The sequence below is a fragment of the Lytechinus variegatus genome, chromosome 7, assembly GCF_018143015.1.
Source record: "Lytechinus variegatus isolate NC3 chromosome 7, Lvar_3.0, whole genome shotgun sequence".
Lineage (NCBI taxonomy): Eukaryota > Metazoa > Echinodermata > Echinoidea > Temnopleuroida > Toxopneustidae > Lytechinus > Lytechinus variegatus.
In genome coordinates this window covers 20,679,373-20,702,293 of record NC_054746.1, presented here as the reverse complement: position 1 = coordinate 20,702,293, position 22,921 = coordinate 20,679,373, and the positions used below count along the sequence as shown (strand labels likewise).

Below are 22,921 nucleotides of genomic sequence, written 5' to 3'. Positions count from 1 at the left end.
CTGAGCCAAAAGTGGGAGGGTGGGGGCTGACCATGCAAAAAATCACAATCGTATGGGCATTTTTACATTTTTTACATGCTTTTTGAAAAAAGTGGGGGGGGGGCTGAATCCCCTTCCCCCGCTTCCGCGGCCCCTGCAATAGGCCCTACAATGTGCTCACTCAACCATGAACATACGATATCAAAATTGTGTGTGGAGTGGCTAAATGATGGATAGTAAACCAGTGTAACACCATAAAATTCACCTAAAAAAGAATTTTGTCCAACATTGTATTTGCACAACCTGAAACACGACTCTTGTGACTTTCAAAAATGGTCATTTTTAATTCAATCTTTGATTATTCATGCATGACTCAACCGATCAATTTCATATTTCCCCAGGAATTGCCTAATGAGTGTAGAAATCCACCTACAAAATATCATATCTCAAAATAATTCCGTTCAAAAGTTACAGCAATTTGATTTAGGGGGGACTTACTTTTTTTGTTGTGTATAGAAAGGGTACTTAAGTTGAATCGTCGTAAAAGCTATTGAAATTTTGCAGTTTTATACTTAATGTGCAAAAATATGTATGTTTATAAATGGTTTTATCATAATTAGGACAAAAAGATCAATGATTTTATTTACAGAAAATGTTGAAGTATGCAGAGATTTGTTTATAAGAAAAAAAAGTATTGTTTACTCTCATATTGTGCTTCACTATGCATATCATCACAATGTGAGTTATATTATTCTATACTACTTTGTCTTTATTTTCAGCTTGTAAAAACAAATAGTCAAGAGTTTTGACAGCCTTTATTTATTTATTATTTCTACTGTTAAATACTTATGTGTGTGACTACATTTATGATCTATTTTGTTAAAAAAATGAATTCTTATTTTTAGTAATGAATAAACTGAAAGAACAACTTTAATGTGAGGGAATATTTTTCACTTTGAGTGGATGATAATGGATCAGGTAAGGATGCTAAATGTGCTTCATCTTTTTCTACGCTTGATTTTAGGAAAAATCTACAGATTTAAACCTTATCACAAAATTCATGCTTATTCATGAAAGTTTTCTTTGTACTTGTAGAATATCATCTAAATTGATTTTCACTGTGGCAAACCATTTCATACTTTATCTTGCAAGAAATAGATTATCAAACAAATGTGAATTTGAAATAGATTTAAAAGACATAAATGAGTGATTTGAAGACCCAGTATTGACTTGTGTTTTATTGACTTTTTTAATCACCTTCTAAGCTTGATTTGTAACCTACTAGTACTAAATGCTTTGTGCACTAAAATAATGACAACCTTACTTCTTCATATTCATTGTAGGTCGTAACTGATTTTTTTACCTTAATTTGCAAATCTGTCATGTTTGCATTTGTTTCTGAAATCACAAGTCTTTTCTTGACCAAAATCACAGGATGAAAAGCAAATGAAATCATATAGCCGTTGTTTTATAAGAAACAGGAAAAAATAGAAGAGTGGTTAAAGGTTTGAACAGAATGAACAATAAATTATACTTGTAGGGATTTCCATTAGTGAAGACGTGTCAAGCCATTCATGTAGGGGGGGGGCTTGTGCTATAAATCGCCCCCCTTTCATGAATGATAAATTTGTTGCTCGAGTCTACACCAGTGGGAATTTCAAATTTTTTGAATGATTAACGCCCTTGTTACTTAGGGTAGGAGCAATTCTACATTTGCCCCAATACAAATGCATGACTAAAATGTGCCACTTTGCAAAAGTGGTACTGATCAGGATTGCCAATTTAAGATTCACATAAATTTAGTGATCTTATAATTATTCAAATTTCCATAATTTTTTATTGTATGTCTGGCTCACACTTTCACCATCATATTATTATTTATTTTCCTGCTCTCACACAAACCATTTGATTACCAAGGTTAGATATCCCTACATATATCTTTAATTTTTGTCTCAATTCAGAAAGAAGATAGTTTTGAGCAACACAGGTTTTCTTCCATTTTTTCTACTCATTGCCATTAAAAACAATTCTAACTGCCCTAGCAATGCTTGTATAAATATTGATATATATTTTATCTTTCTGTATGGACTCAATATATGATTATTGATAACGATTTCACAGTTAAATAAAATTATTTCGTATTGAAATGGTGTTTTGTTTTTTGAGAGATTTTTGAGAGAGAATGATATGATTATTGGAAAAATGGAGCTAATGGAGTTAATAAATTGTAAGGGATTTGTGCTGCAGTTGGCTCTCCATAGTTAAACCACAACTTTAAACCAGTGTTTGGGCCTGAGTTTATATTTTCTCTGGGAAATTACATTAAATTTGGGTTCACTTTTCTCAGACACACCGTACATTAACTGAATATAAATACACATTATCTTATTTGTTTGCTACAATTAATCATTGATTTATATCTTTATAAAGGGTATTTATAGAGAGAAAGAAAAGGCAAAAAAAGATAAAAGCAATAAGCAAGAAGATATGGAGATGAGATACATGTATAAATATGAAAAGTAATGTTAGACTCTGAGGGGGAGGGGAGGGGTCAGTTAATGTATGGATTATAACCAAGAAAGAAAATGGAAAATGATACTGCAGTGTATAGAGAAAGAGTGAGGGAGGGGTGGGTGGATGGGAGGTACAGAGGGAACAGGGAGGTTAAGAGAGTGGGAGACAGATAAAGTAGAAAAGAAAAGTAGGAAGTTGGAGAGTGAGGTTGAAAAGATAAAGATGGGAGAGAGAGAGGAAGAGGGCACTGTCAATCTTCAATGTGCACGAAACAGGTACAAAGAGAGAGATTAGAGAGAAAACGGTCGGGAGGGAGAGAGGAGGGTGATCAAGAAAGATTGGGTAAAAACGGGAGAGCGTTTAATTTTTTTCAAGTTGTCATATCAGACAATTTTCCTTGATTTCGATTTGCCAAGAAGCACAGTTAATATATGGTAACAGACTTGTCAGATAAAGCACACTTGTGTGGAATGCTGGCTTCATAAAATTTCTTTCATATTTGTGGCAATTATAATGTACCAATTAAAATTCTTTAGATTTTTCTATTTTCATATTCTTCCCATTTCACAATTCAATAAATTTTTGACAACTTTTTGCGGTAGGATAAGAATAATTTTTAACTGGTGAATAAGTTAACAATGACTTGGTATTTTATATAAGTGTAGTCTGAGTTAACCCACAGTCCTTTTATGGTTAACCAAGGTTCATGAAATCATGGCTATCAGAATAATACATATGGAGGTGAGAAAGAAAACAAGGAGAGAATGAGGATTTGATAAGGGGGTATTTTGGCTATTGAAGGAGGGGGGAGAGAGGGGGGATGTGAGAGGGAAAGAAGGGGTGGGCATTATTAGGCTAGAGAGGAAGAGGATGAGATGGAAAGAGAGAGAAAAGGATGAAGGAATGGAGAAAGGAGATGAGCATTTCAGATGGAAGGGGGGGTGCTCTGGCAGACTAATGATAGGGGGAGAGATGTGAATATGAATATTGAGAAGATAAAAAGATGAGGATCGAGGGGAGACAAGGGTGGATGGAGATAAGTGAGGGAGAGGTGAGGGAGGGAGAGCTGCATTCCCCCCAATCTGTTATATCGGGAGGAGAGACCTGCGGGTCACAGTGATTCAGTTCGCTTTTCACCTCCCAGGCACAGGTGATGCCAAACAAATAATAAGAGCAGCTGGGATGGGGCAACAGAGAGGAAAGAGAGAGGGGGAGAGAGAAAGACTAGAGGTTATTGAGTGATTTTATTCACTTGGGATGTTATTGTACATGTTCTGAATAGCCAGAATTCTGAAAGTATACTAAATTGTCAAGTTCGGGTGAAAATTAACCCGAGAGATTGCATTTCAAACATATTCAGACATGTACAATTATTTGCAACAAGTGAAAAGAATTACTCATTTTCAAATAATTCATTTTCACAACTCCAAAGAAGAGTACAACTCTTTATTTGTCTCCATAGATTCAACTGGCACAAAATATTTTCCTTCTCTTCTGTTTACTTTCAACTCAAATTGCCTTTCTTCCAACTATCTGTCACTCCCTCGTTTTTTGTCAAACATCTTCTCTTAAACCAGCACTATCTCTCATGGGAGGCATTTCACAAAGATGTAAGTTGAATCAAATTATGCTTCTTCCCAATGTGCACATTGTTATTTAACGTATAGGATCCCATGAGCATAATCAGGGCCTGTAATACAAAGCTTATGGTTTCATCACAAAGCTGATATTTTTTATAGATAGATTACATTCACTGTTACATGTAATCACTGTTCTAAATCAACTTTACAATCAATTGCTATACTAAGTGCTGTTTGTGGGCCTCTGACCAACATGAAACAGGGAATTTAGGTGTGATTTTTACCAACACTTTTGCCCTTGTGAAACACCCCCCCCCCTCCATTCTTTTCTCACATTTCCCTCTCACAATCAATCAACTCTGATTGAATACTCTTATCCTCACTCCAATCCTCTTTCCCACCTCTGTCATACTAATGGCTTCCTGTAAATGCAAACTATTTTACTCAAGCCTGGTTACATAAAAATGGTTCCTTTGATGATGGGGGGGGGGGGGGCAGGGGGAGGGGGAATGTTCCCTGGCACATCAAGATTGTATGATCCAGAGATGCCAACTGTTACAGAATATTTATCAGATAAGAAATTACAATGTGAATAATCAAATGCCTGCCAGTGTACCAAATGTTTTTTTTGCGAGACAAAACATGTTAACAGTCACTCAGTTGGGAAGTCAACACTAAATTACATAAGAACACATCTCATTAATATTCTCTAAGTTGTTGGCAACTCTGAATAAACCCATTTAGCCAAGACTAAGACTGAACAGCCAACCTCGCCCAAGCCGATTCATAAAAGCTGAAACACTGTATAAGCCACATGCATCAAATAAGACTCCTTAATCATTGGCTCACACTGTGTTTGCATGAAATTAGCAGTTTTTATTTTTCACAGTAGATTCTACTTCGGCAAGGCTGTCTGTATGAGACAAATCATTCTCGCCAAACGTTAAAATTTTATTTGACTTCTTCAGGTAACTCAGTTTTATTGATGGAAAAAACCAAGATAACATACGAGCATAGCATCTTCCAATTCATCTAAACAATATTCACAAGTAAACATAATCGGGTTTCAACATACAAAATTAATTTAACCACAATGACATTTTCTCCCATTTTTTTCAAACTAAACTGCAAAATGTCTCCTCAAAGACAAAGTGAATTGTGAATAATGGAGAAAGGGGCGCATGTGTAAGGCACAATTAGATCATACCCAGTGTCTCTTTACGTTGAATACTTGCTCTTAACGAATATTATTGCTTAATAACTAAACTGGTTATGCCTATTATTTATGTCATGCAATACAAACAAGCAATATTGTGAAGTCGTTTTTAAAAGTCAAACATGCGTTCAAGGTAATTTTCTTCTTATAGAACAGTCAAAATTACACATATTATGAAAGATACAAAATTGGGATAAATTTTTCAATTCAAGATTATACTGGGAGTGTTATATTATAGCCATACATGTCAGTACAAGAATTATTTACAATAAAAATATAGCCATTTTTGTAAATCCATTTGTTAACATTCATTTTTGTTCAGGTCATTCAATAGACTCTTTTTAATTGTCTTCTGTACTTCACAATAACTTGCTATAGGAATGGACCAAAATGCTAGGCCGGGATTAAGCACAATGATCCGTTCCTAGAAGCTAAACACTATCAACAATCATGAAGCAGACTTCACAATTTCAAAAACAAAAACATAACAAATGTCAGTGACAGCTATACACTTTTTTCCTCTTCACTCCATAATACATATATATTTATAAGTTATGCAAATGTGCTAAATTGAATCAATTACTAGATTAAATTTCATTCTGTAAATAATGCAAATACTAATTGTTAATCAAATTCTACATTTGAGAGGCTTTTTCAAAATATAATATCTCTAACATGACAGTTTTTTGTTTTGTTTTTTTCTCATTTATATTCATGCAGAGTGCTTTAATGGCTGCATACCTGTGCAGATATTTTGATAACTCTATGTCGGGTAAAGTTACCAAAATAATCAACACAGAAACAGCATCATGCATTATCACTTTTTTATCTGTCATGATCAACTACACATTTTAATTCTGGTAGTGATTCATTTTTTATATAATTCACATTTGGTGAAAATACACCACTTCGTTTTTCTTTCTTCTTCAATTCTTGTCATGCCTCTTTGTCATATGCAATGAAAATAAATAAATATAAACTATGCAGATATGAAAACTAAAGAGCACCATCACAAAAATGGATGCATCTTTATACTCAACTTTTGTCTGGAATTGATTTATGAAATGGGAATTTCAATTCTCCGTAATGTTCTTTAATTCTGCATAAAAGTAAAATAATAATTCTAACCCTGTGTCTTAAACATAGATAAACAAATGTGCAGGTAACTTGTATAAGGCACTCTCTTTTATCAAACATTCATTTGGATCAGAAAACTGGTTCAACATTTACATGTGTACAAAAATGTGATATCATACATCAAAACTAATAATTCTGTGATGAAATCAGACAAATAAGTCTCCAACATGAAAATGAAATGATAAATGAATAAATTTGATAGTAATAAAAGATGACTCCATGCAGTCCAAAAGCAATGTTCTTAAACAGCTTTTATTAGAAAGGGATAAAATCCACACCCCTTACCCAGTGTTCACTCTCATGTGGAATTGTTTACAAATATTGAAGAAAAAATAATTGTCCAGAAGAAAAATTAGGGGGGATGAATGGATTTTGAAAGACTTTTCAATAAAGGTGATGAAAGTAAATCTGTAATTTGAGATGGAATTCTCTTTGCCCTTCCCCCTCCATCGATGACCATGACACATCTGGTCACATAACTGAAAAATGTGTCATGAGGTCAAAGGTGAAGCGATAGTTCCCTTGAAGGGACTGTTACATAAGGCTTTTGGCCAACGTTTACAGGAAAAGCAATCCTTTCACTGGGAAAGGAGTGTGAAAGGCATCAAATCAAGTATTTACTCCATTATCTAGCATTCCTTGTATAAAAGTGGGTAATTGAAAATATAAGCTTTCAATATATACGATTTTGAATGAATGACATCTTTCAATAAAACCTCACATAAGTTTATTGGCATTTGAAAGGAAGCATACAGATTTTTCACAAATATTTTGCAATTCAATGAATTTTGTACCAACCTTATGGATCCATCAAAAGAGAAATTGGATGATTGTAATTTTGTTTGATAAAAAACCCAGTGTAAATATCACTTTAAATAGTATCTGATAATTTGAAGCTTTTTAATCTAATATCCACAAGTGTTACTTGTACAATTTTGACATTTATTGGTCCTTTTTTGTTAAAATAATGCCCCAAACTACCAATGTTTTCCAATTTTCAAAAGATCTTTATGCACTTATAAGGAAAGGTTAAATTCAATTTACCCATTTGTTAGACTTTTCAAGAAAATAACATTATCAATCATTTAAAAAATAATATGTTCTAGTACAACTGAAATAGCAACTGAATGTAAACAAACATTTGTAAACAAAATTATATAGACAAATAAACTTACATATTTTTTTAAATATTAAACAGCTGTACATGGTATAACTGACTATGTTGCTGTACAGTCTTGTTGGTTTATGACATCCAGCAATTAAGTGGTTGATGCCGGTTTTCCTCATTCACTTAGCCTCTGCTCAGGTGAACCTGATGATGTGGTTGTGACCGGTTGGACTGGTACAGGTTGGATTCCTCCTGGCATAGCTTGGGTCATGGGGTGGCCCTGCATTGGGAAAGGTACAGTAGGAAATGGCTGATAATTGCTAACAGGGTACATTCCAGAAAGTTGCACACTTTGAGGGGGCATACGGGGGTGAACATAGAACATGGGTTGTTGGACAGGTGGGACCATGCTTGAGGTAGTAGGGGCAATGACCATGCTAGGGTGGGTGAACATGTAAGGTAAGCCTGCCACAGGGGGTTGCCCAGGGACTGAGGATTGTTGGGATGGTACACTTGAGGTAGCAGTGGTTAGATTCGTGGATGTCTGCACTGCCTGCAGCTGTACTGCCTGCATCTGTTGCCTAAGGAGCCTCATTTCCTGCTGTTGCTGCAGAAGTAACTTCTGAAGGTCCATCTTTTCCATAGCCATGAATTCTTTGACGTCATCTGGAAGGGACTCATCACTTGCCGAGGGCTGAGTAGAGAGGTTTGTCATAGAGCTTGATAACCCTGATGATTCCTTCAAGGATGAAGTTCTACTGACCCTACCATCAGGTAAGAATGCTTTGCTTTTCACATTGACACGCCCAAACAGCTTATCTTCCAGGCTTGCTGTAGTTGCATGACCATGCTTCCACAAAGGTTTATTACTTGAAATGATAGCATCAGGTTCAACAGATGAAGATATATCAGAGAAACCAGAATCCATTCTTGGAATCACAGTTGTTGTCGACACATCAGACATGTCATTTTCAGATGAACTATCCTTATCTGAAAAATCATCAGTAGAGCTTAGTGGGAAGACACCTCTCTTAGCTACATATGACCGTTTCTTCTGTTTTCTTATCATCCTTGCTTGATTTGCCAGACTCGGTGACAAATTCCAAGGAACATCTATGGTTGAAGCATCTGTTAATGTGGTATCAGTGTCCTCCCCTGCACGATCACTTTCATTAATCATGTTACGGACAGCAGTCCAATCAAAGTCAATATTGGGACTAGATCTTGCTTTGCGTCTCTTTTCCCGCAGTCTTGCCTTAGCCTCCGAGTCCCTCAATGTTATAGTGGAGTCATCTCCAAGGTTTGGAGCAGGTTTTGTTTGAATGTGGGTTGAACTCAACCTTGCATCAACTAAGGAGTTCTGAGCTTTTATCACTTTAAGAATATTTTGGGTTCGCTGGTGAATTTCCCTGAAACGAGTCAAGTGATTAGTGTCATCTGATTTAATTTTGTCTTCATCTGACCCACTAGACTTATGTCTCATATTTTGTAACATTTCCTTTGTATCATCTGTTGACTGATCAGACAAAATTTCAACAGTGTCTAGCAGTTCTTCCTCTGTCATTTGTGTCTTATGCAATTGACTTTTCTGGTTATCTGTGAAATCTGAAACAACTTCAGTCGGTTGACCTGTCTCTACTGCGATCATCCCATTGTCTTCTGTCCCTACTGTTGTATCCGGATCTGTAGTTTCAGAAATAGCACTCACACCATTTGGTGAAGCAGATTTTGGGATCATTACTCCACTAGCTACCTGGGTGATACTGATGTCAGTATCAACAGGATTTCTGGAAAAGCGTCTGATATTTTTCCTCGCCTGCATAATCAAGTTAAAATGTTCTTCTTCATGCTCATCCTCAACCTTTCTGGGTCTGGACTCATAGGCTTTTCTTTTTTCTTCTGCTTCATTTTTTTTCTTTTTTAATGCCTCTTTCCAGGGTACATTAGTAGACGAGTTTGCATTTGTGTTATCAGTGTTTGCATCTTTCATTTTACTCTCAGATGCAGTTTTAACCTTGGTAGTTTTCAGCTTGACATCTTTCCATGGTGCAGACATTTTTTCATCTGTTTCTTGCTTTTGTTTAGTTTGTGGAACTGAACTGGAAATCTTATTGTCATCTGTTTTCTCATTGCTTTGCCGCTTCATCAATGAATCTTTCCACCACACATCAGATTTAGCTTCATCAGTTTTGATCGGGTCATTGTAAGATTTCTTGGCCTCAAATGAAGTCTTCTTTTTAAGTACATCTCTCCATGGACTGGCGACATCTTCTGAACCTGCAGGCTTGGTTGAACTGGTCAGTTGTTTGGGTTTCTCTTCAACTTTATCCTTTAAAGCCACATGAGTTTGGTCAGGCCTTACTTTCAGCAACTTTTTTGATGCTCTACTTAAATTTTCTGATTCTGGCTGCATTTTATCTTGTCCAAACATATTAAGTGTACTTCTGACCATACTGCGACTTGCAAGCTTAGCCAGTTCTTTTTGGTCTTGTGTGAGAGGTTTCCCTGTGCTACTGTGTTCTTGGGTATGTGTTCCCCTATTGTATTTACTCTTCAGAAAACCCCATCCACTCTGCTTTTCTTTTGCCGAGGTTTGTGTCTCAGGAGAGTTGCCTGCTATTTCGATATTTTTTCCTCTGTCAATTGTAGTGTCTTTACTTGTAATTGTGAAATCTGAAACTATTTCATTAGCTCCAGTCAACAGGACATGCCTTTGCTCACTGTCCATGTCTTGTTGTATGTCAGGTGATATTCTGCACTCTTTCCTTGTGTGGATGTTTGGTGTGGTGCTTTTATTTCTATCTTGTATTGTTAATTGAACCATGTCTATTTTCTCTGACGGAATGTCTGGTTCAGTAGTTTCATCTTGTTTTGCAGATATAGGCGAGTGCCCTCTATCAGACATGGCATGCATGAACTCAGAATCATCTAGTGTATCTTGTACTACCATTGCTTGGAGCTTGTCTTCAGCATTTTCTTTTTTATTTTCTATATTTTCAGGGACATCCTCTGATGCATTGTGATCAGTTTCCTCTTCCATGTGCAAGCAAGCTTCAAACAATAATCCACTTTTGTGTTCAGTCCGTGTATTCTCAAATTCTGTTTTATCATTCATCTCCTCACTTTCAACAGAGTTGCCCATCTCAGTATCCTGTCGGTGATTACCTGTATCAATGGGAACCCCCATTAAATGAGACAATCCTTCCCGCAGCATTCTCCGGTTATCGGCAGACCTGTCACGTTTGAGTATAGCAGCACCTTTAGCCATGTCAAGGGCAAGAGATGTGCCAGATCCACTTCTCTTATCAATATCTTTCAGCGAGATTGACTTTCTCCGAACATAAGGCAGGTCCTCTTCCTGTTGCAATGCACTTTGATTATCAATGTCAAGCACTTCTATTGGAAAAAAAGCATCCTGTCTAGTATTTTCAGTCCTATTTGTAACATTTTGGTTTGGTTTGGTTTCTTTGACCTCTCTTTTGATAGATGCAACCTCCATAGCTTTGCCAACCACTATTTCAGTTTCTCTCGAGGCTTTCATAATCCGAGAATCGTCTAATAAATCTCCAGTGATTTTACTCGATGGAATATTACCTGTAGTATATTCTCTCAGGATTTCTCCAAGAAGGGAGTCACCAGATGTTTCTGATTGCCATTTCTCTGATTCCACTTTCAGTTGAATGTCTGGTTTTGGAGAATCTCCAGTTCGTAAAATAAAATCTGGTTCATCTTCTCCAGTAATAACATCCAGTCCTAAAGTCACGTTATGAGGCGTTGTTTGGTGCACCTCAACAGGTTGGTTAATAGGCACATAAGCTTCTGTAGAGACAGGCTCATCAGATTGGTCAGTTTCAGCAGCAGATGCACTAACACGTTTGGGTTTAGGGGGTGGTGCACCATATGGGAGTGGCATGCTCTTCACAACTTCATAAATTTCATGCATATTTTCATGATGCATGCTATCTTCTTCATCAACACCAACTGGCAGAGCAGTTGATGATGATGAAGAGGGACAAATATCAGGTAGAGGTTTGACAGACAACACACGTGCACTTGCATTCAAAGGGGAGGGTTGTGCAGACTGAGGGTGCTCACATGAAACTTCACCAACAGTGGAACTTACCGTGACTTTTTCTGTTGCTGGCATCTCTATCCTTGGAATCTTGTCCTGTGGCACTGAGGCTGGAGACGTCAAATTCGATGATGTTACTGGCACAGGCTCAAGTGATGTAGTTGATGGCCAAGAACATTCTGAGATGGAATCATGAGATAATGAAACTGGTCTTTCTGCTGGAGGTAAAGGGGCTCTCCTCTTCTTGTTTCTGCTCTTTGGTACTTCTACTGTTTCTGCTGCTGCTTCTGGTGACCTTGGAAGAAATTCTGCCCTAGAGTACTGTGAGGGTACTGTGACTTGTTGGGATGGTGCGGCATCTGTCCTGCTTTGAAGTTCCGATAGAGGCTTGCGCTGTTCGTCGCTGGGTCTCCCTTCTGCAGCTTCAGCCGGAATTTCCAGCATGACATCACGCGGCTTCCTCTTGCCTCCAAATAATTTGCCAAGACCTCTTCTCTTTGCTTTGTCACTAGAATCTTTATGTTTTCCTCCAGACTTCCAATGAGGCAAACTCGTTCCTGCAGCTCCGGGTACCTCATCATCATTTGCATTATTATTGTGATTCTCTTGTACTTCAACATCATCTGAATTGTTGTTGTTAACATTTAGGATATTGCTATTGTTATTATTTGAGTTTGGGTTTTCTTCTTTATCATCTTTATCTGAATCTGAATCAAGTCCAATTGCTTCCTTGACTTTTGAGAAGAAACCTTCTGAATCGGAGGAAGAACTTGAAGATGATGAAGATCCATCACCTATCCCAATGGCTCCAAGTAAACTGAATCCAGATTTTTTCTCTTTCTTGGCTTTCTTCTTCTTTTTCTTTTCCTTCTTTCCCCCACCTACACCAAGGCTACCTCCAATGCTAACGCCACCCCCAGGCATATCTACATTGATACCAGCACCTGCATCACCACCTGCCGAGATATCTGCGCCCACAGTGCCATCACCACCAATGGATGCAGAAGGAATGTTGGAAGATAAATCACCCTCAGTACTAACGTCTCCACCTAGGCCTAACTTCACATCACCCTTTCCTTCTGCATCAACACCACCAATGCCGAGGCTGCCACTGCCAATACCTCCGATTCCACCTCCAAATCCTCCCATATTAGATTCTCCCCCAATGCCCCCATTGCCATCAATACTGATCTCTGGCTTGTCAACATTGGCATCCATGTCTACTCCTCCTGATCCACCAAGACCTCCTCCAATGCTTCCACTCGGTCCTCCTCCGCCCATGCTGAAGTCTGGTTTATCAACATTAGCCTCAACATTTATTCCTCCTCCGCCAATGCCGAATCCTCCTGATGAGCCGATTTCTGGTTTTTCAGCATCAGCATCTAGTCCTCCACTTAGGCCTCCTCCAAGGCTAATGTCTGGTTTTCCAACATTAGCATCTATGTCTACTCCTCCACCAAGACCTCCAAGGCTGATATTTGGTTTTCCAACATCAGCATCTAGATCTGCTCCTCCTCCCATACTGAAATCTGGTTTGTCAACATTGGAACTAACATCTAGACTTCCATCTCCACCCATATCTCCTCCGATTCCAATTTTACCTCCTACATCAGCATCAGGTTTTGGAATGTCTACTTCAGCATCTCCACCTCCAAAGCCAAAGCCAAAACCAAATCCTTTACCCTTCTTTTTCTTCTTTTTAGATTTCTTCTTTCCCTCTGAGTCACTGGAATCTGAACTGCTAGAACTGCTGGAACCATCCTTGGATTTGCCAAAGCCAAATCCAAATCCAAATTTTCCTTTTTTATCAGCATCAGCATCTCCACCCAGATCACTGCCTCCTCCAATGCTAACATCTGGCTTATCAACAGAAATTCCTCCTCCCAGTTCACCTCCTCTTAGGTTGTCTGGTTTTCCAACATTAGCATCTAGATCTACTCCTCCTCCTAGGCTGATGTCTGGTTTTCCAACACCAGCATCTACGTCTACTCCTCCTCCTCCAAGTCCTCCTGCAAGGCTGATGTCTGGTTTTCCAACATTAGCATCTAAGTCTACTCCTCCACCCAGACCTCCAAATCCTCCAAGGTTGATGTCTGGTTTTCCAACATTAGCATCTACATCTACTCCTCCTCCAAGGCTGATGTCTGGTTTTCCAACATTAGCATCTACGTCTACTCCTCCACCCAGACCTCCAAATCCCCCTCCAAGGTTGATGTCTGGTTTTCCAACATTAGCATCTATGTCTACTCCTCCTCCAAGGCTGATGTCTGGTTTTCCAACATTAGCATCTACGTCTACTCCTCCACCCAGACCTCCAATTCCTCCTCCAAGGCTGATGTCTGGTTTTCCAACATTAGCATCTATGTCTACTCCTCCTCCACCAAGACCTCCAAGTCCTCCTCCGAGGCTGATGTCTGGTTTTCCAACATTAGCATCTACGTCTACTCCTCCACCAAGACCTCCAAGTCCTCCTCCAAGGCTGATGTCTGGTTTTCCAACATTAGCATCTATGTCTACTCCTCCTCCACCAAGACCTCCAAGTCCTCCTCCGAGGCTGATGTCTGGTTTTCCAACATTAGCATCTATGTCTACTCCTCCACCAAGACCTCCAGGTCCTCCGAGGCTGATGTCTGGTTTTCCAACATTAGCATCTACGTCTACTCCTCCACCAAGACCTCCAAGTCCTCCTCCAAGGCTGATGTCTGGTTTTCCAACATTAGCATCTATGTCTACTCCTCCTCCACCAAGACCTCCAAGTCCTCCTCCGAGGCTGATGTCTGGTTTTCCAACATTAGCATCTACGTCTACTCCTCCACCAAGACCTCCAAGTCCTCCTCCAAGGCTGATGTCTGGTTTTCCAACATTAGCATCTAAGTCTACTCCTCCTCCAAGGCTGATGTCTGGTTTTCCAACATTAGCATCTATGTCTACTCCTCCACCAAGACCTCCAAGTCCTCCTCCAAGACTGATATCTGGTTTTTCAACGTTAGCATCTAAGTCTCCTCCTCCTCCAAGGCTGACGTCTGGTTTTCCAACATTAGCATCTATGTCTACTCCTCCACCAAGACCTCCAAGTCCTCCTCCAAGGCTGATGTCTGGTTTTCCAACATTAGCATCTAGGTCTACTCCTCCTCCTACACTGAAATCTGGTTTTTCAACATTAGAACTAACATCTAGACTTCCGTCTCCACCCATATCTCCTCCGATTCCAATTTTACCTCCTACATCAGCATGAGGTTTTGGAATGTCTACTTCAGCATCTCCTCCTCCGAAGCCAAAGCCAAAGCCAAATCCCTTTTTACCTTTCTTTTTCTTTTCCTTTTTAGATTTTTTCTTTCCTTCTGAGTCACTGGAATCTGAACTGCTACTTGAGGAACTGCTAGAACTGCTGGAACCATCCTTCTTAGATTTGCCAAAGCCAAATCCAAATCCAAACTTTCCTTTTTTATCAGCATCAACATCTCCACCAAGGTCACCACCTCCTCCAATGCTAACATCTGGTTTATCAACAGAAATTCCTCCTAGGTTGATTTCTGGTTTTCCAACATTAGCATCTACGTCTACTCCTCCACCCAGACCTCCAAGGCTGATGTCTGGTTTTCCAACACTAGCATCTACGTCTACTCCACCTCCAAGACCTCCTCCAAGTCCTCCACCAAGGTTAATGTCTGGTTTTCCAACATTAGCATCTACGTCTACTCCACCTCCAAGACCTCCAAGGTTGATGTCTGGTTTTCCAACATTAGCATCTACGTCTACTCCTCCACCCAGACCTCCAATCCCTCCTCCAAGGCTGATGTCTGGTTTTCCAACACTAGCATCTATGTCTACTCCACCTCCAAGACCTCCTCCAAGGTTGATGTCTGGTTTTCCAACATTAGCATCTATGTCTACTCCTCCACCCAGACCTCCAAATCCTCCTCCAAGGCTGATGTCTGGTTTTCCAACACTAGCATCTACGTCTACTCCACCTCCAAGACCTCCTCCAAGTCCTCCTCCAAGGTTGATGTCTGGTTTTCCAACATTAGCATCTACGTCTACTCCACCTCCAAGACCTCCTAGGTTGATGTCCGGTTTTCCAACTTTAGCATCTACGTCTACTCCTCCACCCAGACCTCCAAGCCCTCCTCCAAGGCTGATGTCTGGTTTTCCAACACCAGCATCTACATCTACTCCTCCTCCAAGCCCTCCTCCCACGCTGACGTCTGGTTTTCCAACATTAGCCTCTATGTCTACTCCTCCACCCAGACCTCCAAGTCCTCCTCCAAGGCTGATATCTGGTTTTCCAACATTAGCATCTACGTCTACTCCTCCTCCAAGTCCTCCTCCAAGGCTGATGTCTGGTTTTCCAACACCAGCATCTACATCTACTCCTCCTCCAAGCCCTCCTCCCACGCTGATGTCTGGTTTTCCAACATTAGCATCTACACCTACTCCTCCAAGGCTGATCTCTGGTTTTCCAACATTAGCATCTATGTCTACTCCTCCCCCACCAAGGGATCCTCCTATTCCAATTCCTCCTCCAAGTTTAGTGTCTGATTTGGCTCCTCCACCTTCCACATCAATCTTGGGTTTTGGAATGTCTACTTTAGCATCTCCCTTTCCTCCTCCAAAGCCAAAGCCAAATCCAAATCCTTTTTTACCCTTCTTCTTTTTCTTCTTTTTGGATTCTTTCTTTTCTTCAGAGTCACTGGAATCAGAACTGCTGCTTGAGGAACTGCTAGAACTGCTGGAACCATCCTTCTTAGATTTGCCAAAGCCAAAGCCAAATCCGAATTTTCCTTTCTTATCTTTCTTTGCTCCAATGTCTGGCCTGTCAATATCAATTTTTGCATCTAACCCATCTCCAGCACTGACATCTCCACCTAGTTTACCACTTCCCCCAATATCAATATCTGGCTTATCAATAGCAACATCTCCTCCAATGCCAAAGCCACCTCCACCTCCTCCGAGACTAATATCTGGTTTGTTGGCTTCAGCATCAATTCCCATTTTCAGATCTGGCTTATCAATATCTAGTCCACCTCCAGCTACATTGACATCTACTTCTCCATTTGTCCCAGCACCAATGCCACCTCCAATATCAAGTTTAGGCTTGTCAACATTGACATCAAGATCACCTCCTCCGATGTTCAATCCACCCCCAAATCCAATACCTCCACCTGGCTTACTGGACTTGATGTTGGCATCTATTTCAGGTTTAACAGAAATATCCATGTCTCCATTAGCATCAATCCCTCCTGACGGAAGCTTTACATCAGCTTCAGGTGCTTTGATATCTGCATCAGCTCCTCCTGACCCTCCAAATCCAAGTTTTCCTCCAATCTTGAACTTTCCACTTTTATCTTTCTTTCCAGAGCCTTTTTTTCCTTTCTTGCCAAATCCGAATCCGAATCCACCAGATGGGGCATCAATTTCAGGGCCTTTGACATCAACAGAAGCATCTGGTACATTAATGTCTGGTTTAGCAGATTTGATGTTTATGTCAACCTGAGGTTCCACAGATATGTCTGCATCACCAATGCCACTAGATGGTGCTTCTGCATCTATATCTGCACCTCCTGAGCCTCCAAATCCTAATTTACCACCGATCTTGAATTTTCCCTTTTTGTCCTTCTTTCCAGAGCCTCCTTTCTTGTCTTTCTTTCCAAAGCCAATGCCAAAGCCACCTGACGGTGTATCTATGTCCGGACCTTTAAGATCCACATCGGGTGAACTGGCATCTCCACTTATATTGGCATCTCCCCCTATACCTGCCGAGATTTCTGGGGCATCAAGATCAGCATCTCCATTCACATGTCCTTTGGTTCCACCTCCTAATTTCACCTTGCCAAAGTGAAATCCCCCTTTTCCCTTTTTGCCTGAACCTTTCTTCTTGCCACCAATATTAAAGTCACCTCCAATGTCTCCTTTAGGCCCTTCAAGATCAATATTCGCACCTTTTATATCACCAACACCAATGTCTGCACCGATGTTAGCCTCTGGCTTGGATGCTTTTATATTAATATCTGCTTCAGGCTTGACTACATCAAGGCCAGCATCTACATCAGCAGAACCAATGGTAATGCCACCTCCACCAAGACTAACCTTGCCATCTAATCCACCACTTAGATCACTTCCACCTTTTATTTCAGGTCCCTTTGCATCAATGTCTGCTCCAATGCCACCACCAAGCTTGATATCTTTCTTGTCATCATCAGAATCAGATCCTCCAAAGCCCAGATTCAGACCAAAGAAACCACCCTTCTTTTTGCTCTTTTTCTTCCCTTTACCATCAAAGTTGACTTTGCCCTCTGGGGAACTCACACTCAGATCTCCTGACAAGTCTGCATCTCCACCACCTCCAATGGAAACATCAGGACCTTTGATGTCGATTCCCATTCCTCCAGAGACATCAAGGTCAGGTTTCTTGACATTGAGACCAATTCCACCATCTCCTCCAATGCCACCTTCTATTCCACCACCAATGCCTCCAGTCACATCCACGTCTGGTTTAGTAATATCAATGCCCTTTCCACTCACATCTATGTCTGGACCACTTAATGATGCGTTTCCAGATGGTAGTCCAATGCCTCCTTCCAGTTTCCCTTTTCCATCCAAATCACCACCTAGCTTGATTCCACCATCTCCTCCTAGACCTCCCTTGACTCCTATTCCTGCATCAGGTCCCTCAATGTCAATACCCCCACCAATGCCACCTTTGATTCCACCATCTACGTCACCTGATAGGTCTGGTTTGTCTGCTTTCAACTTTGCATCAATTTCCGGGCCACTGACGGAAATCCCACCACTTGCATTGAGATCCGGTTTATCAAGTTCTAAAGCTCCATCTATTCCTCCACCCCCATTGATATCAGTTTTAACATCTGGTAATTCTCCATTTACACCAATATTCACATCAGGCCCTTTTACATTTAAGTCACCACCGGCATCTCCACCAAGCTTTGGACCTTTGAATCCAAATCCAAAACCTCCATGTCCATCACCATCTTCATCTGAACTTGAATCAGATGATGAGGAAGATGTGTGATCACCACCACCTCCAAATCCAAGCTTGAAACCACCAAATCCAAATTTTTTGCTCTTTCTTTTCTTCTTCTTCTTCCCCTTTACACCTGCTCCAATATTGACATCTGGTGCATTTACATCAATATCTCCTTTAATATCAGCATTGATGTCACCACCTAGTTTCCCTTCTGGGGCATCAAGTGAGGCACCACCACTTGGTAAATCAGCATCTCCTCCGGCCTTGAACTTGCCACCTATCCCAAAGCCTTTATCTTTCTTTCCTCCTCCAGATATTTTGTACTTTCCTTTCTTTCCACCAAGGCTAAACCCAGCATCAGGAGCATCTATGTCAAGGCTGGCACCATTAAGGGAAGCATCAGGGCCTTCAATTTTCCCATCACCTGACAGATCAAGATCTGGAGACTTAACATCAACTTTTCCTGCAAGGTCTGCATCTGGTTCTTTAGACCCAAACTTAAAACTTCCAAGTTTGAATTTTCCCTTTCCTTTGCTTCCTTTCTTTACTTTTGGTCCTTTAATATCTACATCAAGGTTAGCATTAGGGCCTTCAATATCAACATTTCCTACTGCTACTTTTCCTCCAAGTCCAGCTTCTCCAGAAGGCAAGTCAATGCCACCTCCAATATCAGGTTTGCCAGTCTTAACTTTGATATCACCTTCAGGTTTCACCACATCAACATCTGCATCTACATCAAGATCGCCTTTGCCTCCCATTCCGAAATTAGGTCCATGAATTTTGGGCATTTTTATTCCGAATCCAAATCCACCTTTACCTTTCTTTTTGCCATCGATGTCAAGATCAGGTCCACTTACATCTAGGTCTGGGCCAGAGATGTCACCTTCAACCTTTGGCCCTTTAATATCAACATCAGGTCCGTTACCATCAATGTTAAGTCCTCCGCCAATTCCTCCTCCAAAATCTAATCCAGCTTCTCCGGAAGGCAGATCTACTCCTCCTCCAATGTCAGGCTTGCCAGTCTTCACTTTGATATCAGCTTCTGGTTTGGCAACATCAACATCTGCATCTACATCAATATCACCTTTGCCATCACCTCCAAATCCAAATTTGGGCATTTTCAATCCAAACCCAAATCCACCTTTACTCTTCTTCTTTCCACCAATGTCAAGATCAGGTCCACTTACATCTAGGTCTGGGCCAGAGATGTCACCTTCAACTTTGGGCCCTTTAATATCAACATCAGGTCCGTCACCATCAATGTTAAGTCCTCCGCCAATCCCTCCTCCTATTCCTCCTCCAACATCTAATCCAGCTTCTCCGGAAGGCAGATCTACTCCTCCTCCAATGTTGGGCTTGCCAGTCTTCACTTTGATATCAGCTTCTGGTTTGGCGACATCAACATCTGCATCTACATCAATATCACCTTTGCCTCCAAATCCGAAATTAGGTCCATGAATTTTGGGCATTTTCAATCCAAAGCCAAATCCACCTTTACCCTTCTTCTTTCCACCAATGTCAAGATCAGGTCCACTAACATCGAGGTCTGGACTCGAGATGTCACCTTCAACTTTTGGCCCTTTAATATCGACATCAGGGCCTTCCCCATCAATGTTAAGGCCTCCGCCAATTCCTCCTCCAACATCAAATCCAGCTTCTCCAGAAGGTAGGTCTACTCCTCCTCCAATATCAGGCTTGCCCGTCTTTACTTTGATATCAGCTTCAGGTTTGGCGACATCAACATCTGCGTCTACATCAATATCTCCTTTGCCTCCAAATCCGAAATTAGGTCCATGAATTTTGGGCATTTTCAATCCAAAGCCAAATCCACCTTTACCCTTCTTCTTTCCACCAATGTCAAGATCAGGTCCACTAACATCGAGGTCTGGACCCGAAATGTCGCCTTCAACTTTTGGCCCTTTAATATCGACATCCGGGCCTTCCCCATCAATGTTTAGTCCTCCGCCAATTCCTCCTCCAATGCCACCTCCAACATCTAATTCAGCTCCTCCAGAAGGCAGATCTACTCCTCCTCCAATGTCAGGTTTGCCGGTCTTTACTTTGATATCAGCTTCAGGTTTGGGGACATCGACATCTGCATCTACATCAATGTCGCCTTTGCCATCACCTCCAAATCCGAATTTGGGCATTTTCAATCCAAAGCCAAATCCACCTTTACCTTTCTTCTTTCCACTGATGTCAAGATCAGGTCCACTGACATCTAGGTCTGGACCTGAGATGTCACCTTCAACTTTTGGTCCTTTAATATTGACATCAGGACCATCCCCATCAATGTCAAGGCCTCCGCCAATTCCTCCGCCTATTCCACCTCCAACATCTAACTCGGCTTCTCCAGAAGGCAGGTCTACTCCTCCTCCAATATCTGGCTTGCCAGACTTGACTTTGATATCAGCGTCAGGTTTGGGAACATCGACATCTGCATCGACATCAATATCACCTTTGCCTCCAAATCCAAAATTAGGTCCATGAATTTTGGGCATTTTCAACCCAAATCCAAATCCACCTTTACCCTTCTTCTTTCCATCAATGTCAAGATCAGGTCCACTTACATCAAGGTCTGGACCCGAAATGTCACCTTCAACTTTTGGCCCTTTAATATCGACATCAGGACCTTCCCCATCAATGCTGAGTCCTCCTCCAATTTCTCCACCAATTCCTCCTCCAATATCTGGCTTGCCAGTCTTTACTTTGATATCAGCTTCAGGTTTGGCAACATCGACATCTGCATCTACATCAATATCACCTCTGCCATCACCTCCAAATCCAAATTTGGGCATTTTCAATCCAAAGCCAAATCCACCTTTACCCTTCTTCTTTCCATCAATGTCAAGATCAGGTCCACTTACATCGAGGTCTGGACCTGAGATGTCACCTTCAACTTTTGGCCCTTTAATATCAACATCAGGTCCTTCCCCATCAATGTTGATTCCTCCACCTATTCTTCCTCCAACATCTAATCCAGCTTCTCCTGAAGGTAGGTCTACTCCTCCTCCAATATCAGGCTTGCCAGTCTTCACTTTGATATCAGCTTCAGGTTTGGCGACATTGACATCTGCATCTACATCAATATCACCTTTGCCTCCAAATCCGAAATTAGGTCCATGAAATTTTGGCATTTTCAATCCAAATCCACCTTTGCCCTTCTTCTTTCCACTGATGTCAAGATCAGGTCCACTAACATCGAGGTCTGGACTTGAGATGTCACCTTCAACTTTTGGCCCCTCGACATCAACACCAGCACCAGCACCTCCAATGGAAAGATCAGCATCTGGGCCTTTGCCATCAACATTTATCCCGCCTTCAAGTCCTCCTCCAATTCCTGCTCCTCCATCCAGTCCACCTCCAATATCTGGTCCCTCAGCTTTTAGTTTGGCATCTATTTCAGGTGCATGAATATCAACACCTGCATTAACATCAACGTCCCCTTTACCATGACCTCCGAACCCGTGGAATTTCGGCATTTTTATGCCAAATCCGAATGAACCTTTGTGTTTTTTGTTTTTCTTCTTTCCACTGCCCCTGCCTTTGAATTTTGGACTTTTTAGGTCAGCATCAGGTCCATCAAAAGAAACATCTCCTTTAGGAAGGTCATTATCAACATCGACTCCTGCTCCACCACTGACATTTAAGTCGACTCCTCCAGATGGAATGTCTGCATCTCCACTGAATTCAGCATCAGGTTTCTTTATTTCAACATCTCCATCTACATCAACATCTCCTTTCCCTTTGCCTGAAAATCCGAAATTAGGTCCATGCAATTTGGGCATTTTTATTCCAAATCCAAATCCACCTTTCCCCTTCTTCTTTCCACCAATATCAAGATCAGGTCCACTTACATTGAGGTCTGGACCTGAGATGTCACCTTCAACTTTTGGCCCTTCAATATCGACATCAGGGCCATCCCCATCAATGTTGAGGCCTCCGCCAATTCCTCCTCCAACATCAAATCCAGCTTCTCCAGAAGGCAGGTCTACTCCTCCTCCAATATCAGGCTTGCCAGTCTTCACTTTGATATCAGCTTCTGGTTTGGCAACACCAACATCTGCATCAATATCACCTTTGCCATCACCTCCAAATCCGAGTTTGGGCATTTTCAATCCAAAGCCAAATCCTCCTTTACCCTTCTTCTTTCCACCAATATCAAAATCAGGTCCACTTACATCTAGGTCTGGGCCCGAAATGTCACCTTCAACTTTGGGCCCTTTAATATCAACATCAGGTCCGTTTCCATCAATGTCAAGTCCTCCGCCAATTCCTCCTCCAACATCTAATCCAGCTTCTCCAGAAGGCAGATCTACTCCTCCGCCAA

At 40.9% G+C, this 22,921-nt stretch overlaps 1 protein-coding gene across 50 annotated transcripts in view; it reads right to left on the bottom strand.

The window, feature by feature from the left end:
* Positions 1-4,928: 4,928 nt before the first annotated feature.
* Positions 4,929-22,921, bottom strand: part of LOC121418701 (neuroblast differentiation-associated protein AHNAK-like) — a 61,564-nt gene continuing 43,571 nt past the window's right edge. For 10 of the 50 annotated variants that reach the window (XM_041612717.1, XM_041612715.1, XM_041612718.1 and 7 more), the window contains 3 exons: positions 14,201-22,870; positions 11,658-13,858; positions 4,929-7,814 (listed from right to left, as the gene is read on the bottom strand). In XM_041612717.1, the coding sequence (XP_041468651.1) occupies positions 7,710-7,814; positions 11,658-13,858; positions 14,201-22,870 (10,976 nt within the window). In that variant the 3' untranslated portion in view covers positions 4,929-7,709. Of the gene's footprint in view, positions 7,815-11,657; positions 13,931-14,200; positions 22,871-22,921 lie in introns of all 50 variants that reach the window. The other 40 variants (XM_041612749.1, XM_041612751.1, XM_041612752.1 and 37 more) reach the window with 40 other exon arrangements.